We start from the raw sequence: 20,932 nt of genomic DNA, 5'->3' as shown, positions 1-20,932 counted from the left end.
AAAATTCATTTTCTGCCAGTAAAACTAAAATTTCCAGGGAACACAAAAACAAAGAGAGGCACAAGCACAGTTCTATTTATTGGCCCAGGTCGACTTTGTTCGTCCTATTATTCTGACATAGTGCCCAGGAAACTGCTATTAAAAGAAAACTGCAGAAAATCAAAATCTTTTTTGTTCCTGATCCCACTAACAAGAGTTTAACAACTAAATTCTGCTTCAGCAGAGGATTTATTTTTAAATAAACCTCCTAAAACTGTAAGTTTGGAGCATCATTCCCTTATTTTCCACAGTGCTTTAATTAACTCATTATAGGTATTGTGTGACCTAGAGAAGGAGAGAATCTCTAAAACCAGTCAGCGTGGTTTTCCAGATTCCACCCTTCATTGTCGTTGCACAACAACAATCTGCCCAAAGCAGGCTGGACTGGTGCAGATTGGATGGGTCTTGTACTGAATGTTGACAAAACAAAACACAAAATGAAGAGGTAGGCGATGGTATATAATTCCCTTGCACTCTCAGTTATTACAAAGGCACAACAGACCCAAAAATCAGCATGACCAGCCAGTCTCAGGGAATCCAGCAACTTTTACAGGCAGAAAAACGCGCCAAAGACAAACTAGAAGAAGCCAAAAAGAGTAAGTATCTGGCCTGGGTTTATTGTATTTTCCCACTGAATACTCATTAGATAAAAACCGCAATATTTATTTTTAAATGTTGGGTTCTTTTTCCTGGCCAACGCAGCTGAGGTGCCCTGGAAAGTATTGCAATTTGCTGCTGGTTTAGCCCAGATGCAAATTACTATCCTGCAGAGCAAATGGGAAGCAGGAAAGGTATCGTACCTGTCAACGCCACTATCTAGCCCTAAATGAAGTCAATGTGAGTTTTGCCAGAATTAGGCCCTTAGTTTTGATAACTTAAAGTTTGTGGCTGCTTACTTTTGATTTGGAGGAATTTTTTAAAAAATTAGTCAGCCAAATGGAATATTTCCAAATCAGGAACCCAGATAATTGATAAGCATAATTATATACATGCACTTAAACTGTGCCCATACTTAATCAGGACCTAAGATGCCAGGTGCACTTACTCTGCTGTGCATGAACATACATTCTTACTGTCATCACCTCAACCACTGCCACACCACATGGGATATCCACAGAGCTTTTTTAGCTTAAAACACCTTCCAAACCCCTTGAAGCAAGAAACTGACATCAGTAAGCTAAGTGCTTCTGACAGTGCTGAGGCACTGGGATTAGCGTTAAAGTCTGAAAATACAGAAACCCAGCAATTGTTTTGTCAGAGTTACAAAACATATATATTGATCAAGTACCTGCTTCATCTATATTATTTTTAAGCAAATTATGTTTGTCTCCTGTCTTTAAGAATTATTGGTGAAGGGGAAACAACTAGAACCTGTCCCTGTCGTAAACTATTTTATTGTTTAGTATCAGAAACAGAGCAAAAGATAAGACATTTCTCTAAAAAGGACAAATTGGAAGTACCAGATTCACTCACAATCTAAAGAAGTGGAACAGATTTCTGTCCGTATGCTAAATATTGCCATCTGTGCCTGTTAGTGTAAATGACAAAACTCTCGACTTAAATGCAAGTAAGGTCAGGCCTTAGCAAGATTCCCATTTGGGATTTCTAAGATCTAGTTTACAAAGAGATTGTGTATGGTCATTTTGGTTAGGGGGATGCTTTTTTTACTGTAATAATTAAACTGGGACAGCCCCTAGTGTGCACACAGTTATACCAGTATAACTGGTGCTTTATACGGGTACAATGTATTCTCCTTCCCTTACATGAATAGCTAGAATAGAGCAGGTATTGTCTACACTAGAAAAGGTTGCTCTATTACTGTAGGAATACCAGAAAAACTTCCTAGTATAGACACAGTTTTTACCAGCAAAAATGTGCTTTTGGCAACACAGTTTCTAGCAGGTATCCAAACAAAATAAGGTATACCAGCAATCAGATTATTTTGCCAATATTGCTGCATCTACACTAGGGCTTTTGTTGCTATAACAGTGGTCTACCCATGGTATTTTCAGAATTCTTCTATGAACCATAATTTAAAGCATTATAGTTTTTTATTCATTGTTTGAATGTCCATATTTCATAGCAGTAATTTAACACAGACCAGATATACCAGTCTAAATCCATAATAATTTCAATAACTTCAAAAGAATCACTCTGGATTTAGACCTATGTAAATGACAGCAGAATTTGACTCATGGTTGGAAATAAATAAAATAGAATGTAAACAAAAAAACCCAAATATTTCTGAAACAGTCATTTAAAAATACTAATGTATCTGTCATATTGATCACTTAACAGGCAACCTGTGCACATAGTCATTTGAAAAGCAAATCAAGAATATTCTGTTTCAATTCAGAAAACACCAGCTCTAAGCCAATTTGTACCAGTTAACATCAGAAGATTCTGCTCACAGGTTGGCAATCAGCAAATCTCATTGCAAAGTAAAACAGTGAACTTGTTCTATCTGTTCTAATGCAAACCTTGCTATGTTAACTGTAAACATGACCTACATTGAAAAACAGCTGTTGTGCAACTGCTCCAGTGGATTTTGCAAAGGAGATAAACAAATGTCCTCTGGAGCCTAGAATTAGACTATCAACTCATTTCATACATTCCAGAAACGATCTTTGAACCCAAATCTCCCTTTAAAATTCTGCCGCCTTGCCTCCCTTATTTTCATTAATAATTACCCAACTCTCAAAAATAAACATGATTGTCAGAGCAGGGATGTCAGTCCACCAAGGCTCCTGTTGGACAAAACAAGAGAGAAAAGAAACACTAATAGAAATAAGTTTTTAAAAACAAATGATGTATTTGGCCTTTTCTTGGTTAATATCTGGTATATATTTCATGTAATATAAAAAATGCATATACCGATCCACTAACGTATATTAAATTTTTATAAAGTGCGGCATATCCTCCTCAAAATGAGTATTCCAAATACCTACATAACAGACAATTTAATGTGGTCTTGAAACTAATATATATATATAAAGAATGACATTTTAGTGCTTGGCAAATTACAGTCATGCCATTCACATGTAGAAACTTACCAGAGAATCCTCAATTATGTATTTGAAATTTCAAAGCATATTTGAGCAAGGCAGCTTCAGTTTAATGGCAAGTGAGATACACATTTACAAAAGTAAAATGTGGTATTTGCAGAAATGACCAATTTACCATGATTTAATTTTTATGCACGACCTCACAAACCTGCAGCAGTCCTAAATATCTCACCAATATTTTACTAATCAAGGCAGCATATTACTATTAAAGAACTACTGCACCAAGTGCACATTTTTTCCTGATGCTGTTTAACAATACTTTCCAGCTGAATAGAGGAAATGAAGACTAATAAAGGGCTACCGAATCACCAAAGGTGAAACTGCAGCCTGGTCAGCATGATGGCAGTGCAGAAGGGTAAGAGATCCCCCTCTCTGCACCACGTTGCAGGGGACGGGAGCATCACAGAAGGTGAAGCAGTTTCAGCAGAACTGCTATGTCCCTTCCCATACAGGTGGATGAGAGCGGGTGGGGAGTGGGCAGAGCCAGTGCTCTGTTCTGCTGCCTATGCTCCCCTCCCCCTAGTAAATGTGCCCTTTCAATGAAGATCTGTTGGTGGAAGATCTGTTTGTTGTTGCTGAAGCTGGTGGCCAGAGTTTTTGGTCAAAACTTCAAGTCAGCATAATTATACATTTACACACAAACACATACACACACACCATGTCAAACTTATTTTCACTATATTCATTGATTATTTTGGCACCTCCTGAAATGAATATAGCACATCTCTCTTTGTCATCAAGTTGGCCTCCCTGCCTTCAGCTATTTCTAGCTGACGCTTCTCAGTAGTCTTGACTGAATTTCAGTTTTGTGCCACTACTAAACATGTAGGACCAGATCCACTGACTTGAGCAGAGCTACACTGATTTACACCAAAAGAAAATCTAACCCATAAAGTCTCCTCTATCCCTGAACAACAGGCCTAACTTTGAAAAGCAAGACTTGTTGTGCAGATAGGGTAGCAGACAAGAGGTTAATGTTAGACAAACTGATTCATTCATTTTCTCTTGCCTCTAGTGAAACAGCAAGTTTAGATCTAGTTAATAATTGATTTAATCAGGTGCAGTATATGCAATATCACATACATAGGCAGCAATGTACACTAGCAGCAAGTCACCCACAACTCTTCCAAAACAAAGTAATTGGTGTACCATGACCAATGGTGTCATGGAGAAACTAAATGGCTGTCACTGTTAAGTGACAACCAGTGTGTGGCAGCAGATACAATATATATTTACACATTTTACTTACTAGAACACAGTAAAAAAATGTCAGGGCTTTTTTTTTTTTTCTTCATCAGATTAATTGCCAAAACCAGAGAAATCCAATTCTGTAATGTGTCTTAATTTATTTAATATGGGGTCAGGAGGGATTGTTTGTGACCAAATGTGTAACAAATGTACTAGAGATGGGTCCCAGTTGGAACCCCAAATTTGCAACTCCCCCAGACTTTAAGGGTAGCTTAGTTTGTTCTCGAGATCCAAACCCAGATTGTGTGATGTACATCAGCACAGCTCCCATCAAAGTCAACTGGAGCTCTGCGGGTTTACATCTGCTGAGAATTTGGCACCCTCATTTAATTATTAAGGAGTAGCTCTATAAAGCTTTAACTGGAAACCCAGACCTGAAGACCTTCAAATTTAGAGGGGTCGTATTTCAAAATTAAGACCCAATCCTAGCTCCAAATTCTGTTCCTCAGGCCAATCTCAAGCATTTACATGAGTCATTAAATCTATGCTTAAATGGGTAAAAAAGTCCATCCTCTGTCCTTCTCTACAAACTCCTAGCAATCTCCCAGTGACTTGTGTACTCTGACAAGTGTAATTAAGTAAACAGAAAAACATTCCATAGGATGGGCTGATGTTCAGTAAATCCACTAGGTTATACACTGTGTATTGCTCCTTCTGTATAAAGGCTTTATATAGTCACATCTGATCTCTCCTTGAATCCTACAATAAGCACACTCAGTGAGTCAAGTAGCCCATAAATCAATGCAAAGCTTTAAAAGGAATTTAGTGTGTTTGGTATTTCTCTGCTTCTAAATCTATTCACTGACATACTGGTAGTGACTTGGTACTGGCCTGCCCACTAAGCAGATAATTTACCCCAATCAGTCATTTATACTTAGAATTTTCTTGAGTTCCAGACCCATTAAAAGAACTTTTTCTGGAAAACTTCAGATTAGTTTTTGAGCTATGCCTAGGAGAGTTATATTACTCGGTTACATCTGATATGGCTTCATATGTACAGAACAACTGAAACAAATCCACGGTAGCATGCTGTAAAACAGAAGAAATGAACAATTGCCTCACGTCTGGTGCTGTTGCCTGGACTGAATCATGTACCAAAAATGGATAGTTAGGCCCTGAATGTGTTCTTTCTTACACCAGTTTTACAACAGTGATTTCAGTGGAGTTACTTCTGATTTACACAGGTGCAACTGATATTAGAACCAGGCCTTTAGTGTCTAGCAGACTCTGTGAGAAATGGCATTTAAGGATTACATGCAGGGGAATTTTAGTAGGATAGATTCAAAATGTGGCACATCTCTTGACAAGTTTCACTGTTAGAGCAGATTAAAGCTGATCAAAATGCTTAATAATGTATAAAGGCCTGGCATATTTAAGGATAGTGGGGGGGAGGGTTATGGGATTGGCTGGTTTTATCTTACAAATATGAGGAACATCAACTCTTAGCACTCTGCTTTTGCTGGAGAACTTTTCTGGGCGTTTCAGAAAAGGAATTTTTTTAACTCTCACACTTTAATTGAAGGGGTGTGCGTGTGATGAACCTTTTGCTCCAAAGCATTAATAAGTGTAAAGTTGTGAATAGGTGTTAACCAAAAAAAAAAGATCTTTTAAACAGACTAAGACTTGCTTTCTTAAATGCCCAATGTTCACCTTCATGGCTCTTGGGTGTGTATGAACAGATGATTTTTTGGATCACTAACTGAAACAAAAACTGAAAATCAATTGGTTCAAGTCAACACAAAACAACCATTTCTGGCAAACTGAAAAAGTAAAAAAATATCATTTTTGCTCAGCCTGAAACAAAATACTTAATTTGTGTGGCTTTTGCCTAATTTAAATAAAGCTGAAGTAAAATTTCAATTTTAATGACATTTCAAATAAAAATCTCAACATTTTGTTTTAAAAAGATCAACATGAAATGTTTCAATTTTTTGGATTTTTTTTTTACCAAAACAATCCAGCAAATGTTATGCAAATTCACAAAATGTTTTGGTTGACCAGAATCTACAATTTTTGGCAAAAAAAAAAAAAAAGTTTCATCTGAAAAATGTCATCGTGCTTTGCTTGTGGGATCATCATTTCATTAATTCATAAATCATCCTAGAGCCTTCCAGGCACGACAAGACCAAATATAAAAACAGAAAAGAAACTCATTCCTTTTTCCCCATTGCGGATCAGCTTTAGAGCTCGCATTTTATAGCTCCCTCCAGGGAAGCAATTTTTATAGTGAGGGTGCTGAGAGCCATTGAACCAAACTGTAAACTTTGTATATGATAGAAACCACTTCATAGATTCATAGATTCTAGGGTCAGAAGGGACCAATATGATCATCTAGTCCGACCCCAGGCACAAAGCAAGCCACAGAACCCTACCCATCCACTTCTATAACAAATCCCTAACCTATGCCTGAGTTATTGAAGTCTTCAAATTGTGGTCTGAAGACCTCAAGCTGCAGAGAATCCAACAGCAAGTGACCCATGCCCCACACTGCACGGGAAGGCAAAAAACCTCCAGGGCCTCTGCCAATCTGCCCCGGAGGAAAATTCCTTCCCAACCCCAAATATGGTGATCAGCTAAACCCTGAGAATGTGGGCAAGACTCACCAGCCAGCACTCAGGAAAGAATTCTCTGCAGTAACTCAGATCCCATTCCATCCAACATCCCATCACCAACCACTGGGCATACTTATCTGGTGATAATCAAAGATCAATTGCCAAAATTAGGCTCTCCCATCATACCATCCCTTCCATAAACTTATCAAGCTTAATCTTAAAGCCAGATATGTCTTTTGCCCCCACTACTCCCCTTGGAAGGCTCTTCCAGAACTTCACTCCTCTAATGGTTAGAAACCTTCGTCTAATTTCAAGTCTAAACTTTCTAGTGTCCAGTTTATATCCATTTGTTCTTGAGTCTACACTGGTACTAAGCTTAAAAAATTCCTCTCCCTCCCTAATATTAATTCCTCTGATATATTTATAAAGAGCAAGCATATCCCCCCTCAGCCTTCTTTTGGCTACACTAAACAAGCCAAGCTCTTTGAGTCTCCTTTCATATGACAGGTTTTCCATTCCTCAGATCATCCTAGTGGCCCGTCTCTGAACCTGTTCCAGTTTGAATTCATCCTTCTTAAACATGGGAGACCAGAACTGCACACAGTATTCCAGGTGGGGTCTCACCAGCGCCTTATATAACGGTACTAACACCTCCTTATCTTTGCTGGAAATACCTCGCCTAATGCATCCTAAAACTGCATTAGCTTTTTTAATGGCCTTATCACATTGGCGGCTCATAGTCATCCTGTGATCTACCAATACCCCAAGGTCCTTCTCCTCCTCTGTTGCTTCCAACTGATGCGTCCCTAATCTATATCTAAAGTTCTTATTATTAATCCCTAAGTGCATGACCTTGCACTTTTCACTATTAAATTTCATCCTATTACTATTACTCCAGTTTACAAGGTCATCCAGATCTTCCTGTATGATATCCCGGTCCTTCTCCGTGTTAGCAATACCCCCCAGCTTCGTGTCATCCGCGAACTTTATTACCACATTCCCGCTTTTTGTGCCAAGGTCGGTAATAAAAAGGTTAAATAAGATTGGTCCCAGAACCGATCCTTGAGGAACTCCACTAGTAACCTCCTTCCAGCCTGACAGTTCTCCCTTCAGTATGACCTGTTGTAGTCTCCTCTTTAACCAGTTTCTTATCCACCTTTCAATTCTCATATTGATCCCCATCTTTTCCAATTTGACTAATAATTCCGCATGTGGAACCGTGTCAAATGCCTTACTGAAATCTAGGTAAATTAGGTCTACCGCATTTCCTTTGTCTAAATAGTCTGTCACCTTCTCAAAGAAGGAGATCAGGTTGGTTTGGCACTATCTACCTTTAGTAAAACCATGTTGTACTTTGTCCCAATTACCATTGACCTCAATGTCCTTAACTACTTTCTCCTTCAAAAATTTTTCCAAGACCTTACATACTACAGATGTCAAACTAACTGGCCTATAGTTACTCGGATCACTCTTTCTCTCTTTCTTAAAGATAGGAACTACGTTAGCAATTCTCCAGTTGTACAGTACAACCGCTGAGTTTACCGATTCATTAAAAATTCTCGCTAACGGGCTTGCAATTTCATGCACCAGTTTCTTTAATATTCTCGGATGAAGATTGTCCAGGCCCTCCGATTTTGTCCCATTAAGCTGTTCAAGTATGGCTTCTACCTCAGATGTGGTAATATCCACCTCCATATCCTCATTCCTGTTTGTCATCCTTCCTTTACCCCTAAGCTCCCCATTAGCTTTATTAAAGACTGAGGCAAAGTACTTATTTAGATATTGGGCCATGCCTAGGTTATCCTTAACCTCCTTTCCATCCTCAGTGTGTAGCGGTCCCACTTCTTTTTTCTTGGTTTTCTTCTTATTTATATGGCTATAGAACCTTTTACTATTGGTTTTAATTCCCTTTGCAAGGTTCAACTCTACTTGGCTTTTAGCCTTTCTCACTTTATCCCTACATGTTCTGACCTCACTAAGCCAGGGGTACGGAAGCACCACCAGCACCCCTAGTTCCAGCAACTATGGCTCCCTCAGCTGAAAAGTGCTGGTTTCCCATAAAGTAGTTTGTGGAGAATTTGTAGGATCCTGTAGGGATTAGGGGTATTTTGCCAAAATCCTATAAAACAAATACACACATAAACATCAAATTCCAGCAGTTATCACAAGCTCACCACTTGTTTCATGTTCCAATTCCATAAGCAACATGTTTCTACTATTTTTTTCTCTTTCCTCCTACACATAGCATCCTGTCAGACCCAGGAGTTATATATATCATATCCAACTCTGCAATGATTTTACATGCTGGGAGTACTCATTGATATCAATGTGACTGCTCAAAGTGTGTAAAGTTAAGCATGTGCATAAGTCATTTCAGAATCAGGGCCTTAGTCTTTATTACAACCTAAGGGCCACTTAACATAATACACTAAAAGCTGTGTTATCCATCACTTTATCAACCAGAAAGCTCTATTAACCGGCATTTCTGATATGTTCCAACACAAAGATTCAATCTAGTAACCAAGACTAGTATACTGCCCAGGAGGTTATGCAATTGCACATTCTGTACTCTTATGCAAAAGAGGCAGAAGACAAGTAAGCAAGCTGGTATCAGGGATTTATTCAAAAAAGCAGCTTCCAGGATGTGTCATAGGGTCATTAGAGATTCAGCCCAATCTCCTACACTTTCTACATCTACAGTGATAATTGATGTTGATGACCCTGAGGCACTGCAAGATCCTGAAGTGCCTTCTGAATCATCAAAAATTAAATTATGTTCAGTAAAATTTTAAAGTTAAGTGTATTTTTAGTGAACTGAGTATATGCCATGCACTGCCCATAGTGATATGTAGCATCATAAGATAACCCGCTGTATAGAAAACTTTACCCATATACACCTAAGTGCTTCAAGAAACCAAGTACTCTGCAGTGCAGTACTACTACTGGATTGGTAAGTACCTGTATACTATTTAATACTTGATTAATTTTATTGTATTCTAATTCTTTGAAAATTGGTATTCCATTGGTAAGTATAACTCTTCGCTGACTGCACTCCTCTCTCCCCACCCAATCCTAACATTCCAGATAACAAGGATTTTACTGAAATAAATAAATAAATAAATATAATCTTGATTTTGCCATCAATTTCATGTTTCCACACATTAGTGCACAAAAGCTGCTTTGATGTCCTCTGTGTCTTAATCACCCACCTGTGCATTTTACAAATTGAAAGGGGGCCGATCAGTAAAATGTAAATGTTGCAACTTAGTTTGCTAGTGGCTGAGCTGTACCTTCAAAGTGCCTTGGAAATTTGCCAGGATTAAATAGAATCCAGTTGGCGTGGACAGAAGGATTTCTGGCAGCAAATCAATACAGCAAATCTTACAGAATAACGTCTCTTCCAATCAGTGACAACTCAAACCTGTTCTCTGGTTGCTACTGTTGCCAATTAAACAAAGATAAGTATTTTATTTAAACATGAAGCAGTGATAAGAAATTGTCATTTATGTTGTGATAAAGAACTCAGTTGAAAATACCGTATGCTATATTGTTGACAAACCTACACCTTTTTTTGATTGTTGTGTACTGTGGATAAGAAGGGCCTAATATCATAGGTTTGGCGCTTTAGTGACTTAGGAGCACAAGTTCTATCGGCTCTCAATGGAACTTGTGTTCCCTAAATCATTTAGGCACTCCTGAAAATCTTACCAGTAGTCCGCATGCAATCAAACCTCTCAAGTACTTTACTGGGGATTCGGAACATGGAAAACTATGCTGTATAGAGACAACCATCTTTTCAGGCACAATGCTAATTTCAAAGTAATTCTATGTTTAATCTCTCTGTCCAGGAAAGGGAAAGAGACTGAAGCAAGCCAAAGAAGAAGCCATAGCAGAGATAGACCACTATAGGTTACAGAGGGAGAGGGAATTCAGGCACAAACAATCTAACGTAAGTAAGAAGCTTACATACATATTTCACAGAGGGTCTGACTCAATGTCTATGGAAGTCAATAGAGAAGGGGAGGAAATGATTCAGCAAGCATTGTATTAGATTCTTACTGTAGATCGTTTGTGGACGGTACAGTCAGGGTCAGCTCCAGGTTTTTTGCTGCCCAAGCAAAAAAGAAAAAAAAAATGGGGGAGGGTGAGGCATGGAGTGACGCCACCAAAGCAAAAAAAAAAAAAAAAAAAAAAGCTGGAGAGCCACCCCTAGAAAACTGCCACCCCTTGAAAAGGGCCACACCAAGCACATGCTTGGAACACTGGCACCTAGAGACAGCTCTGGGTACACTATCAGCTGGCCAACAATTCATAATGACTAAATTTACTTATTCACTGAAAATATTAGCAATGGGGCTGGACTGCAAAGTTTGGCTCTTTTCACAGACTTCAGGGACTTTTGGATCTGGTACTTTGGATCTAAACTTTCTAAAATTCAGGACTGTTCAGATACTAGGGACCACTCAGGCCCGTCTCTTGGGAAATATATATAATGCACATATTTTTTAAAAAGTATCTTCAGTTTCTCTTTTTTAATGCCAGGCAGATTTTCTATTAACATCGGAGCAGAAGCTGGAGTAAGGTACAATTTTGGTTGCTAACTAATATTCAAAGAGTTGGAGTTGCAGTGACTTATTGATGTCAATGGGGATCTTTCCACTGACTTCAGAAGGCTTTAGGTCAGGCCCTTTGAAAAGTTATTGTGTTTATTCATTTATAGTGTTGGACAAAATTTTACAGCCAAAACTTTTTTTCAGTAAAAAATGCAGATTCAGCAACATTGTGATGCTTTACAAGTTCGTGTTTATGTCATGAAAGTTTGGTTGCAAAAAAACAACAACAAACAGAATTCTGATCAAATGTGAACATTTTGTTTTGGAAAATTTTTGGTTTGAAATGACTTTCCATTGCAAAATTTTCTTAATTTTTTTATATACATAAAAATCCAAAATGATCTTTCTTTCAACTTTTTGATTCACCAAAAAGTTGAAAAAAATTAAATTTTGGTCCAAGCCAAACAATTCTTTTTAACTTTTTTAAACTGTCAGTGAAATGAAAAATCTTTTATTTATCTAGTTCTAATAATTTAATCTTAGCTTCCAACTATGCATACAGCAACATCTGTTCAAAACTGATTTTTTTTCATTACATTTTTCAGAGTAAAACTGTAATCTGGCTGGCATTTTTGCACCTGAATTTCTAAAATTTAGTAAATTTTAGATATTCCACCATTTTGCAATTTTCTTTGCTGTTTTCATGAAGGAGTATCACAAACTATTCTCTTTGCTTTACTTGCCTTCCTTTTTGTCTGATTCCCTGTAAAGCTACAACAGTTGACTGGGGCAGGGAGGAGAAGAGGAAGTCAAATTTATCAGCTTGTCACTTCAGCCAGAGTGTCAGCTCCAAGAGATAATGTCACAGTAAAGCAGGCAGACTTGTCTTGCACATACTATTTCAGATTTTTGCAGACCATTTAAAAAAAGGTAAACTATCTTTCAGATGTGTTCACCTTTACATTCAAGCCAGAATGAGAAAATCTGTCATCTGATGTCTGAAACAGCAAAGGAAAAAGAAATTTCTCTGTGAATCACTTTGAACACAATTTTTTCATTAAACCCACAATTAGCACATTGAGCTAATACTGTAGATTGTGGATTGAAGCGGTTTACACAAGAAGCCAAGAGCACATACAGCTCTTCCAATGCCAGCATGTTGCAACCAACCATTACAGCTCTTCTTCACTTTCCCTGACCCCATTATGTCGGACATTTGTCTGTCCCAGAAGAATGACAACATTATTAACCCAAGCCTGGAGGACAGTAAGGAGGTCAATGCCAGAGCAGTGGTCGCTAACTAGTTCATTGTGCTGGCTCATGTATTCTTATGCAAACATTTATAATTCCACAGTTATTACAGCCACATTTAAAGTTACCATTGTACTTAGCATCTTGAATGCGGCTTGTTAGAGACATGTTAGACTAAATTCTGTGATGACTCACACCCCAGCCACAACATATCAGACCATAATAAAAAATAACAGTAAACAACAATTAGTGTTGAATAAGAGTGATAATTGCTAATATCCACTTTAGCAGTGTGCAAAATTTGAGCACAGATCTGGATCCAAAATTTGCCAAACGGGCCTATCTTTATAACAGACTAAATCAACTCTCTCCCACGGATTCTAACTTTGGGATGTACAAAATCGATTGCTGAATTTTGAGACTCTCTCTCATAGTGAAATAATACTATGGCCCTTGCTTGAAAACATGAATGAATTAAACCTAAGAAATGGGGTGTAAATAAGTGCACAATTTACCTGGTTAATTTAAACTCCAATGGACGAGTTGTACAACATCCTTAAGGTATGGCACCTACCTATGGAGATACAAGACCTGATGCTGATCTCATTCATACCAGATGTAAGATTAGGAGCAACACTATGAAAGTCATTGGTCTGACGCTAGTGTAAAATCCTCAAAGTCAAAACAGATCATAATTTAAATACAATATCGAATGAAGTTCAATAATATGAAGAGTTTGGAACTCAGTAGCAGAAAAGAACGAACCTGAAAAAATCCAGGTAGAAATTCAATCATTAATTAACTTAAAATACTGTATTTTTTTCCTATGGTGTGAATTAAGGGGCAGGGGTCCTTGGTGTGGAGGAGGTTCCACCTAAGTGTGTAGTAATGCTCTTGAGCATTTTCCATGGGTTTGGTTTGGAGACAACATCTAGCTACCCTGAATCTGCAGAAAGTTCTCTCTATGAAGATGGCTCATTATGTGGAAGGAGTCAGATCTTTCCCAAGTAAAGGCCCTCAGGGTTTAGCCCAAAGTTAAGTTACATATAATGCTAATTAATATCCTCAGAAAAATAATTATTACAGATAATAATAATCCCTTCCCAGCATTTAAAATTTTGTTTCCTTTTATTTCTCTCAAACTAGCAAAAGTTTTAATTCTATATTATGGACCAATTGCTTCTAAGTAGCTTAGAAGCTACTTAGAAAATGAATATCATTTCAATGGAAATCCTTCTAAAGGAGAATCTTAATTCATTCACTGTGTCATCTTTGAGGGCCAAAATTGGGCTGAAGTCACACGGAAAATGAATTTGGTGATATTAGGTGAGCGGCAAGAGACCACTGATTTGGTTGACTTCATGTACCCTCTCTACACACATATAACATGCATCATTTGAAAGCTTATTATGTTTACTTTAAAATGAGGTATGATGTAGACCTGTCAAGTGGTGCCATTACCATAGAAATGAGAAAAAACAATGACACTATCAACACATTAAAATGACCACTTTGAAATATTTGCATTTGTTTCTGGTAGTTTAATGACTCTATGTACTATTTCAAGACATAAAATCAGATTCCTTTCTGACCTCAAATCATTACAATAGCAATCTAAAGAGTAAAATCAAATGTAATAATAAATTTGTATAGAGCATTCAGTGCCTCAAATGCAAAAATCACAAGCCGTAGAACACAGCTGAATTGCTTACCTGCAAACATTTGATTTGCAGTACAAGCTGCATACACAACAGAATCAACAAGAAACTCCAGCAATCCTGCATCTCCCCAGAATTTCCCAATACATGTTATAAAACAGCAGAGTACAAATCATATTGGTACCAAGTTCATTTGAGAGAGTCCATTTCACTTGCCGAGCAACAGCATACAGCTGCTGATTCTTGGTGTAAATGACATGCTGCTATCCTAGAGTAGCTGATATTTCAGCACTGTAGGAGACTGGCCCTGGCAGCTATCTTGACATCCACAATAGGTGCATATGCAACTGCTGTGTAGGTGCTTTTCTTTGTTTCACGCTACCAATATCATTTGATATTGGCAAGACATCACAAGGTAGTAGTCTTAAAGATACCAGGAGAAATCTCGGACAGTGTTCATTGGTAGGTAACAAAAGTTTATTTTCTCAAGTACTTTTTCATGGCAAGTCAGTTCTGGACGTGTTCTAGTTTTTCAAATGCTGCACACTGCATCAGAGACTCTGATTACCGGGGGAGACTAAGTGACTTTTCTTTCGCAGGGTTCAGTGAAATTCCCATGATGCTGGACTATCTACAGTCTGTTCTTGAAATAGCACTCTGGCCACCGAATGGAAGGTATTCTTTCCATCAGTGGTCTCTGTGTTGATGTCTATACTATCATCTCCTTCATGGATGAGATTTCCACCAGCATGAAGTGGTTCAATTTCATTTGAAATGAGCACACCTACCTGGAGTCTTCTACTTCGGTTTTTGCAGCATTAGTCATGAATCGCCTTAGCTCACCATAATTGATCCAGAATCTCTGAAGATGCTGTATGTCAATTAAATTGCATGACCCAAACTCATGTGTAGCTGTGTAACAAGGCTTATGTGTAATGGTGTGATAATTTTGGAATCGTTAAATACTATGCACTGCACAACTGAGAAGCAAATCCTCTGATGGTCTTCTGAGGTATGACATTGCTGGCTGAGTTATATGCCTCTTTAGCCAGCAACCAAAGGACAAACTCCTGCACTAATTGGGGAACAAAAGCAGCTAACCTCTGTAAACTGCAAAAACTGGCTTTGGATAATATGCTGAGGATTTCATTTTGGCTATTTCAGACCAAAGGACTGAAGTAACATTATGCAAAACCACTTGTTCATTTGAAAGCTGTTCATCAGGCTCCCTCACCAGAAGAATATCTATAAAACATTTGGATGACTTAAGTTCCTGCTTCAGATGACTAGCAGCTTAGATACCATCAGCTAATGTCATTGCACTGCATAGAATGATGGTAGACATGCCTTGTCCATCCTCTGCGTGGAATGAATTTGAAAAACCGCAATGTTGTTTCTAATCTTACCTGTAATTTGGGACTGGAATAGCTTGCAGTTTCTACATCTGAGACAAGTAGAGCTTTGTATCTTTATAGCATCTTGGACCGGAGAAGAGCCTTCTTGTTTCACATAAGATCATTGTCATCTCTTCAATCAGCTGATAAAATGCTATGTCATAAGTGTAACTAGATGGTTTTGCTTTAGGATTTATTTTACATAAGTAGGAAGAAAGGCATATTGAGTGATACAGTGCATCCTTAGCAATCAAGTCTTCCACACAGTCTGTGCAATATGTCACCATCTCTTCTTTGAAGTGCTGCCTCCCTTACATTGGTTGCTCTCTCAAATGTTTCTAATTTACAAAATTTCTTAATTTTCTTGTGTGTTTCTCTCAAGTAAACAATGCGCCAGGATCAAACACGGTAGGATGTGCTTGCTGTGATGGCTATGGAAGCACGTGAACTTGATGCTCTCTGCTCAGATTCAGAGTCTGTTTTCTTTCCTGGGTTCAGTACATCCCTGACGTGGCAAATTTGACTTGCTTGTGTTTTTCCAAAAGCAGCCGTGGTGATAGAATATTGGTGGCACATCACTTAAACTAGAAAACTCATACAGTCTCCACCAATACAATTCATCTCTCCTGGCTTCTGCTGCCAGCATCACAGAATTCTGTGCAGCATTAGTGGTTTCTGACAGATTTGCATTCTTTTGATTTTTTTGACAAATAGCACATTTTTCAATGTTTGTGGGGTCTTTTTCTCTTGGATATAAGCTGTGGCAAGGCACCTTCTCAGTCTCCCCAGTCTCTGCTGCTTTTAGCCTGGTGAGACAGGCTTGGGTAATGCGGTCCCCCTTGGGACACAGGGGAAGTCTGCTCCTTGTATCTCCACCAGTCCTATTTAGAGTATTTTTTAATCCCTTGTGGGAGAGAGTACTGCCTCTCCTCCTGGTGAGGCTTGCTGTCTTGCGGCTCCTACACACCTGGCAGCAGGGCTCCTTCTCTCTCTGCTCTCCCCGCTCCTTCCTCCTAGGGAAGGGCTTAAAAAGGTCTCAGGCAGCCCTAAGTTGGAATCAGCTGATACTAATTAACCTCAGGTAGCTCCCCCTCAGCTGATTCTAACTGCTACCTTGGTAACCCTTTCTCAGTTGAACCTGATTGACCTGTAGTTGCCTCCCAGTTGATAAGGAGGAGGATCTTTTAACCCTCTGGGACTGATTCCTACCCCTCCCTTGCAGCTATCTGTCCTGAGTTTATCACAAAACTTTAAGGGACTTGTATCCTCCACATCTTCATATATTTCCCTGTGGAGGTAAAATTCCCAAGGTATATTGTTAGTATTCTCACAGCCACTACCACCATTTTTCATTTTGTAGACATATACAAACTTGTGCTAAAATCGATATAGATTAAATCTATGTTAGTATCAAAATTGCCATTTCCACTTAGTGAGCACTTGATTGAAGCCCAGCATATCATCTCTAACATTAATTCTGAACTGTGCATAATTAAATTAAAAAGCTAGATTCTAGTATATTTCAATGGTTTGTACTACATACATAGGCAATTACCAATTAAAACCTTCTACCAGGCAAACTATTTGCTACATTGTAGGTACAAAAGCTCATAAATGGAGGCACGTTACATTAGGAATTCACGTGTATTTATGTCCACCAACTATGCACTATAAACCATTGGCACATAATCTACTGGTGCCCAACCTTCAGCAAGAGACTGACCTGGTCAGCAAATTTCAGTTGAAAGTATGGGAAACTACTATAATCACTTGTGAGACACTTTGACAATTCAGAATATGCAATGCAAAAACATTTCATGTAAGTATATTGCATTATGTTGATATTCACTCTTTTTATCACATGCTAAACAGTATCATCATTTCTGAAAAGAAAAACAAACTTGGCCATGCAAAACCAATATATATATTTTTAATACATTGTCATTTGCTGGCTTTGACCAATAAACAACACATTGAGGTGTTGAAATTAATGTAAACAGTATTTCTGGAACTGTGCTAAACAAGTATCAGAAGGGTAGCTGTGTTAGTCTGGATCTGTAAAAGCGGCAAAGAGTTCTGTGGCACCTTATAGACTAACAAACGTATTGGAGCATGAGCGTTTGTGGGTGAATACCCACTTCGTCAGATGCATGTAGTCATATGCATCCTACGAAGGGGGTATTCATCCATGAAAGTTCATGCTCCAATATGTTTGTTAGTCTATAAGGTGCCACAGGACTCTTTGCCGCTTGTGCAAAAAAAGATACTCAGTTTGGGTACCATTATTTCACTTCATCTTCAGGCTTACAGCACCACTTGACAGCTCTACATCAAACCTCATCTAAATACACCTAAAATAAACTTTCCAATAATATGAGAGTGTGTACATTAAATTCCAAAAATATGACCCTTTTTGGAGAATTGCTGCTCACCTATATCATCCCATGTATCTGTGACCATTGGACCACATCACAAAACCACAACACAATTTGCCTCAACAAATAGCCTCTGCTCAAGAGAACCACAGGACTGAAACAATAGTAGGGGTGTGCCTCGAAACCACAAAACCTACAATTCATACTATATATTGCTCCTTTATCACACTCACGGTGTTCTCTTAAGCTATGGATAGCTACTATATATTGCATTATTTTTAGAATTATCGGCAGCAACTGCCAAGAGAAAAACTGGAACTCATATGGACAAGCTCTATAGAATTTAATACTGATGACAACAACTGGATTCTATACAGATCTAATAGGCTATCATTTTCTATTCATTTCTTTTCCCAGTTTTCTGAGCCATCCTACAGCAGGGAATATAATTTTTGATTAAACTCTTTAGGACTCTTCTATAAGGAAAGCACACTCACAGGAAGTTGGAGCAATGGGGGGATGAAGTCACAGATTTGGAATGTGTGCATCAGTTTATAACATAACCTTGTGGAAATATTCAGCTAGTTTAGAAAGAAGGGAAGATACAATTACATTTGAAGCAAATGTCCTGATATTTACTGTGCCAGAAGCTGTCTGGTATTTGGCCAGATAAGAAAATGTAATATTAAAAGGCCTCAAATAGGCCTATTGAGGGTTATACATCAGTAACTATTGAAGACATTTCAGTGCTTTGCAAACATGAAGGCTTCATTTATTTTATTTATTTATTAGGAAGCATTCCCATCTTCCACACTTCAAAAACCGAGGTTTGCATTAATTTTGTGAGCTCAAACAAACCCATCAGTGACAGAACATAGTAGATTAATCAATAAAATGAAAATATTCAAATGAATGTTATAGAATAGAAAAAACTCTTAGTAAACATTGTACGCAACAGTGACATTGGAAATCTGCATTATGTGGGGATGTGTTCCATTGCTAACAAGTATCCAAAGAGATTCCATTAATCCTGTTTATTATGTTTATGGTTTAATCTAGTTTAAACCTGACTCTTACAGAGCATTGTGAAAGTTTTGCTTAATGTTTATGTTCAGGGATAGAAAGACATTCTTAGAGGCTGCCCCGGCTACAGTAGACACGGCTGTGACGTAAGCCTTTATTTTGATCATAGGGTTTCTCTTGTTTTGCCTTTGTAGATAATGGGATCCCAAGGTAACCTCTCCACTAAAATAGAAGACCAAACAACAGAAAAAATCCGAGACATCACTAATAGCTTCCACAAGTACAAGGAAAATGTAATGAAACAACTTTTGAACATGGTATATGACATCAAGCCTGAAATCCACCCAAACTACAGAGATGCGGTTTAAATCCCATTGATGTGCGCATGTATCAAGAGAAGGCACACTGTTTTCCTAGTAACCCAAATCATCTTCTCCTTTATGGGATTGTCTGTATGTGAAAGAAACACTAAGCCCAAAGCACACAACCACACACAAAATTTTTTATGTGACAAAATTCTACAAGGTTTCACAAGCATTTGGTGGAATGGATTTGTTTTTCCTATTGATAGCTATTACCCTGTCATTTAAATAGTAGAAAGCCAACAACAGCAGAATAAGTGATTATTTGACACTGACAGCTTGTTAGTGGGTGTCTTTATTTCTTTTCTTATATAAAATGTTCTGTACTACTTGGTGTGTTGCATGAAATCGTTTGTCCCAATCTTTAGTACATTTAAAATGATCAGATACATGATAATGTTTCATTTTACTTAAAATTAAAGAACTTCTCCCTCTTGTTTTGAGCAACTGGACTGTGTTGGTTATGGGGATTATAGGAGTAAACTCTTTCAGTTTCCTGTATGCATTTGCAATGACCTGTCTAGAATAATGAGACAAAGTGGGTGATCAACATAACTACAACACTGCATCCAGTAACATAGTTCATATATCCACAGTGGTGGCTCTTCGTAATTTATAAAGTATAAATGCACAATATAGTTCTGGCTGATTTTATATATTTATCTGCCCATGCCACTCTCAAAGAATTGTCCTACTGTTAAATTGCACCATATATCCTACAGGTCTTACTTTAGGTCTGAAATTGATATAAATGATTTATACTAATAATGAAATAGCTTTAGCTCAAGATACATAATAGAATATCTGTTATTAAGCTCCCTCCCTCCCAAAAAAAAGTAGGGCTGGTTTCTGCAATCCTTACATTAAATAGTACCTAAATCCATGAGGAGTTGCACTGAAGTCAAATTACTTAAGGGCCAGATCCTATTGCTTTTACATTGGGCCAGATTCTCTCACTTTTACTCATCTTGAGTAGTACGTGAGTCCTCAAATAGCTCCACTGATTTTGTGGAGTAGAGTACTACTCAAGGAGAGAATAGCTGAATCTGGCCCATCCTGATCCAGCCCCTTAGCAGTCATTGGAAAATCTCCCATTAACTTCAAAGGGATTTTGATCAGACCATATGTCATAAGCCCAGCTGAAGGCTTGTTTTTATTAGAAAATTATGTTAAGTTAGATCATAACCTTAAGGAGTTGCAATAAGCTAGCAAAACAATTACCATGACTTTTTGTTAGTAGACTGAAACAAGTTGTGTTCCACTTCATGTCAGTGGGTCATAGGCAAATCCTTGTTCCAGTTAGATTTACCCATGTGACATGGCATTAAACACAGCTTGTCTCTGTGCAGAGAGACTGCACTGCCATAGTAAACTGTGTGTCAATTAACGTGACTCCTTAAGGTTGTAGCCTA

General features: G+C 38.1%; 1 protein-coding gene across 1 annotated transcript; it reads left to right on the top strand.

Moving 5' to 3' along the window:
- Positions 1 to 542: 542 nt before the first annotated feature.
- On the top strand, positions 543 to 19,863 carry ATP6V1G3 (ATPase H+ transporting V1 subunit G3). The gene is made up of 3 exons (XM_050961490.1): positions 543 to 635; positions 10,753 to 10,853; positions 19,353 to 19,863. The coding sequence occupies exons 1-3, from the start codon at positions 554 to 556 to the stop codon at positions 19,524 to 19,526; spliced, it is 357 nt and encodes a 118-aa protein (XP_050817447.1). The 5' UTR covers positions 543 to 553; the 3' UTR covers positions 19,527 to 19,863.
- Positions 19,864 to 20,932: the final 1,069 nt, after the last annotated feature.

The sequence above is a fragment of the Gopherus flavomarginatus genome, chromosome 7 (genome assembly GCF_025201925.1).
Source record: "Gopherus flavomarginatus isolate rGopFla2 chromosome 7, rGopFla2.mat.asm, whole genome shotgun sequence".
NCBI classification, from domain to species: Eukaryota; Metazoa; Chordata; order Testudines; family Testudinidae; genus Gopherus; species Gopherus flavomarginatus.
This window is presented reverse-complemented; position numbering and strand designations above follow the sequence as displayed.

What these genes read in the sequence shown, in the direction of transcription:
- ATP6V1G3 (XM_050961490.1), top strand. Translation starts at nt 554, where the DNA reads ATGACCAGCCAGTCTCAGGGAATCCAGCAACTTTTACAGGCAGAAAAA. An exon ending in ACTAGAAGAAGCCAAAAAGA is followed by an intron (nt 636 to 10,752) that starts GTAAGTATCTGG and finishes CTCTCTGTCCAG; the next exon opens with GAAAGGGAAAGAGACTGAAG. An exon ending in TCAGGCACAAACAATCTAAC is followed by an intron (nt 10,854 to 19,352) that starts GTAAGTAAGAAG and finishes TTGCCTTTGTAG; the next exon opens with ATAATGGGATCCCAAGGTAA.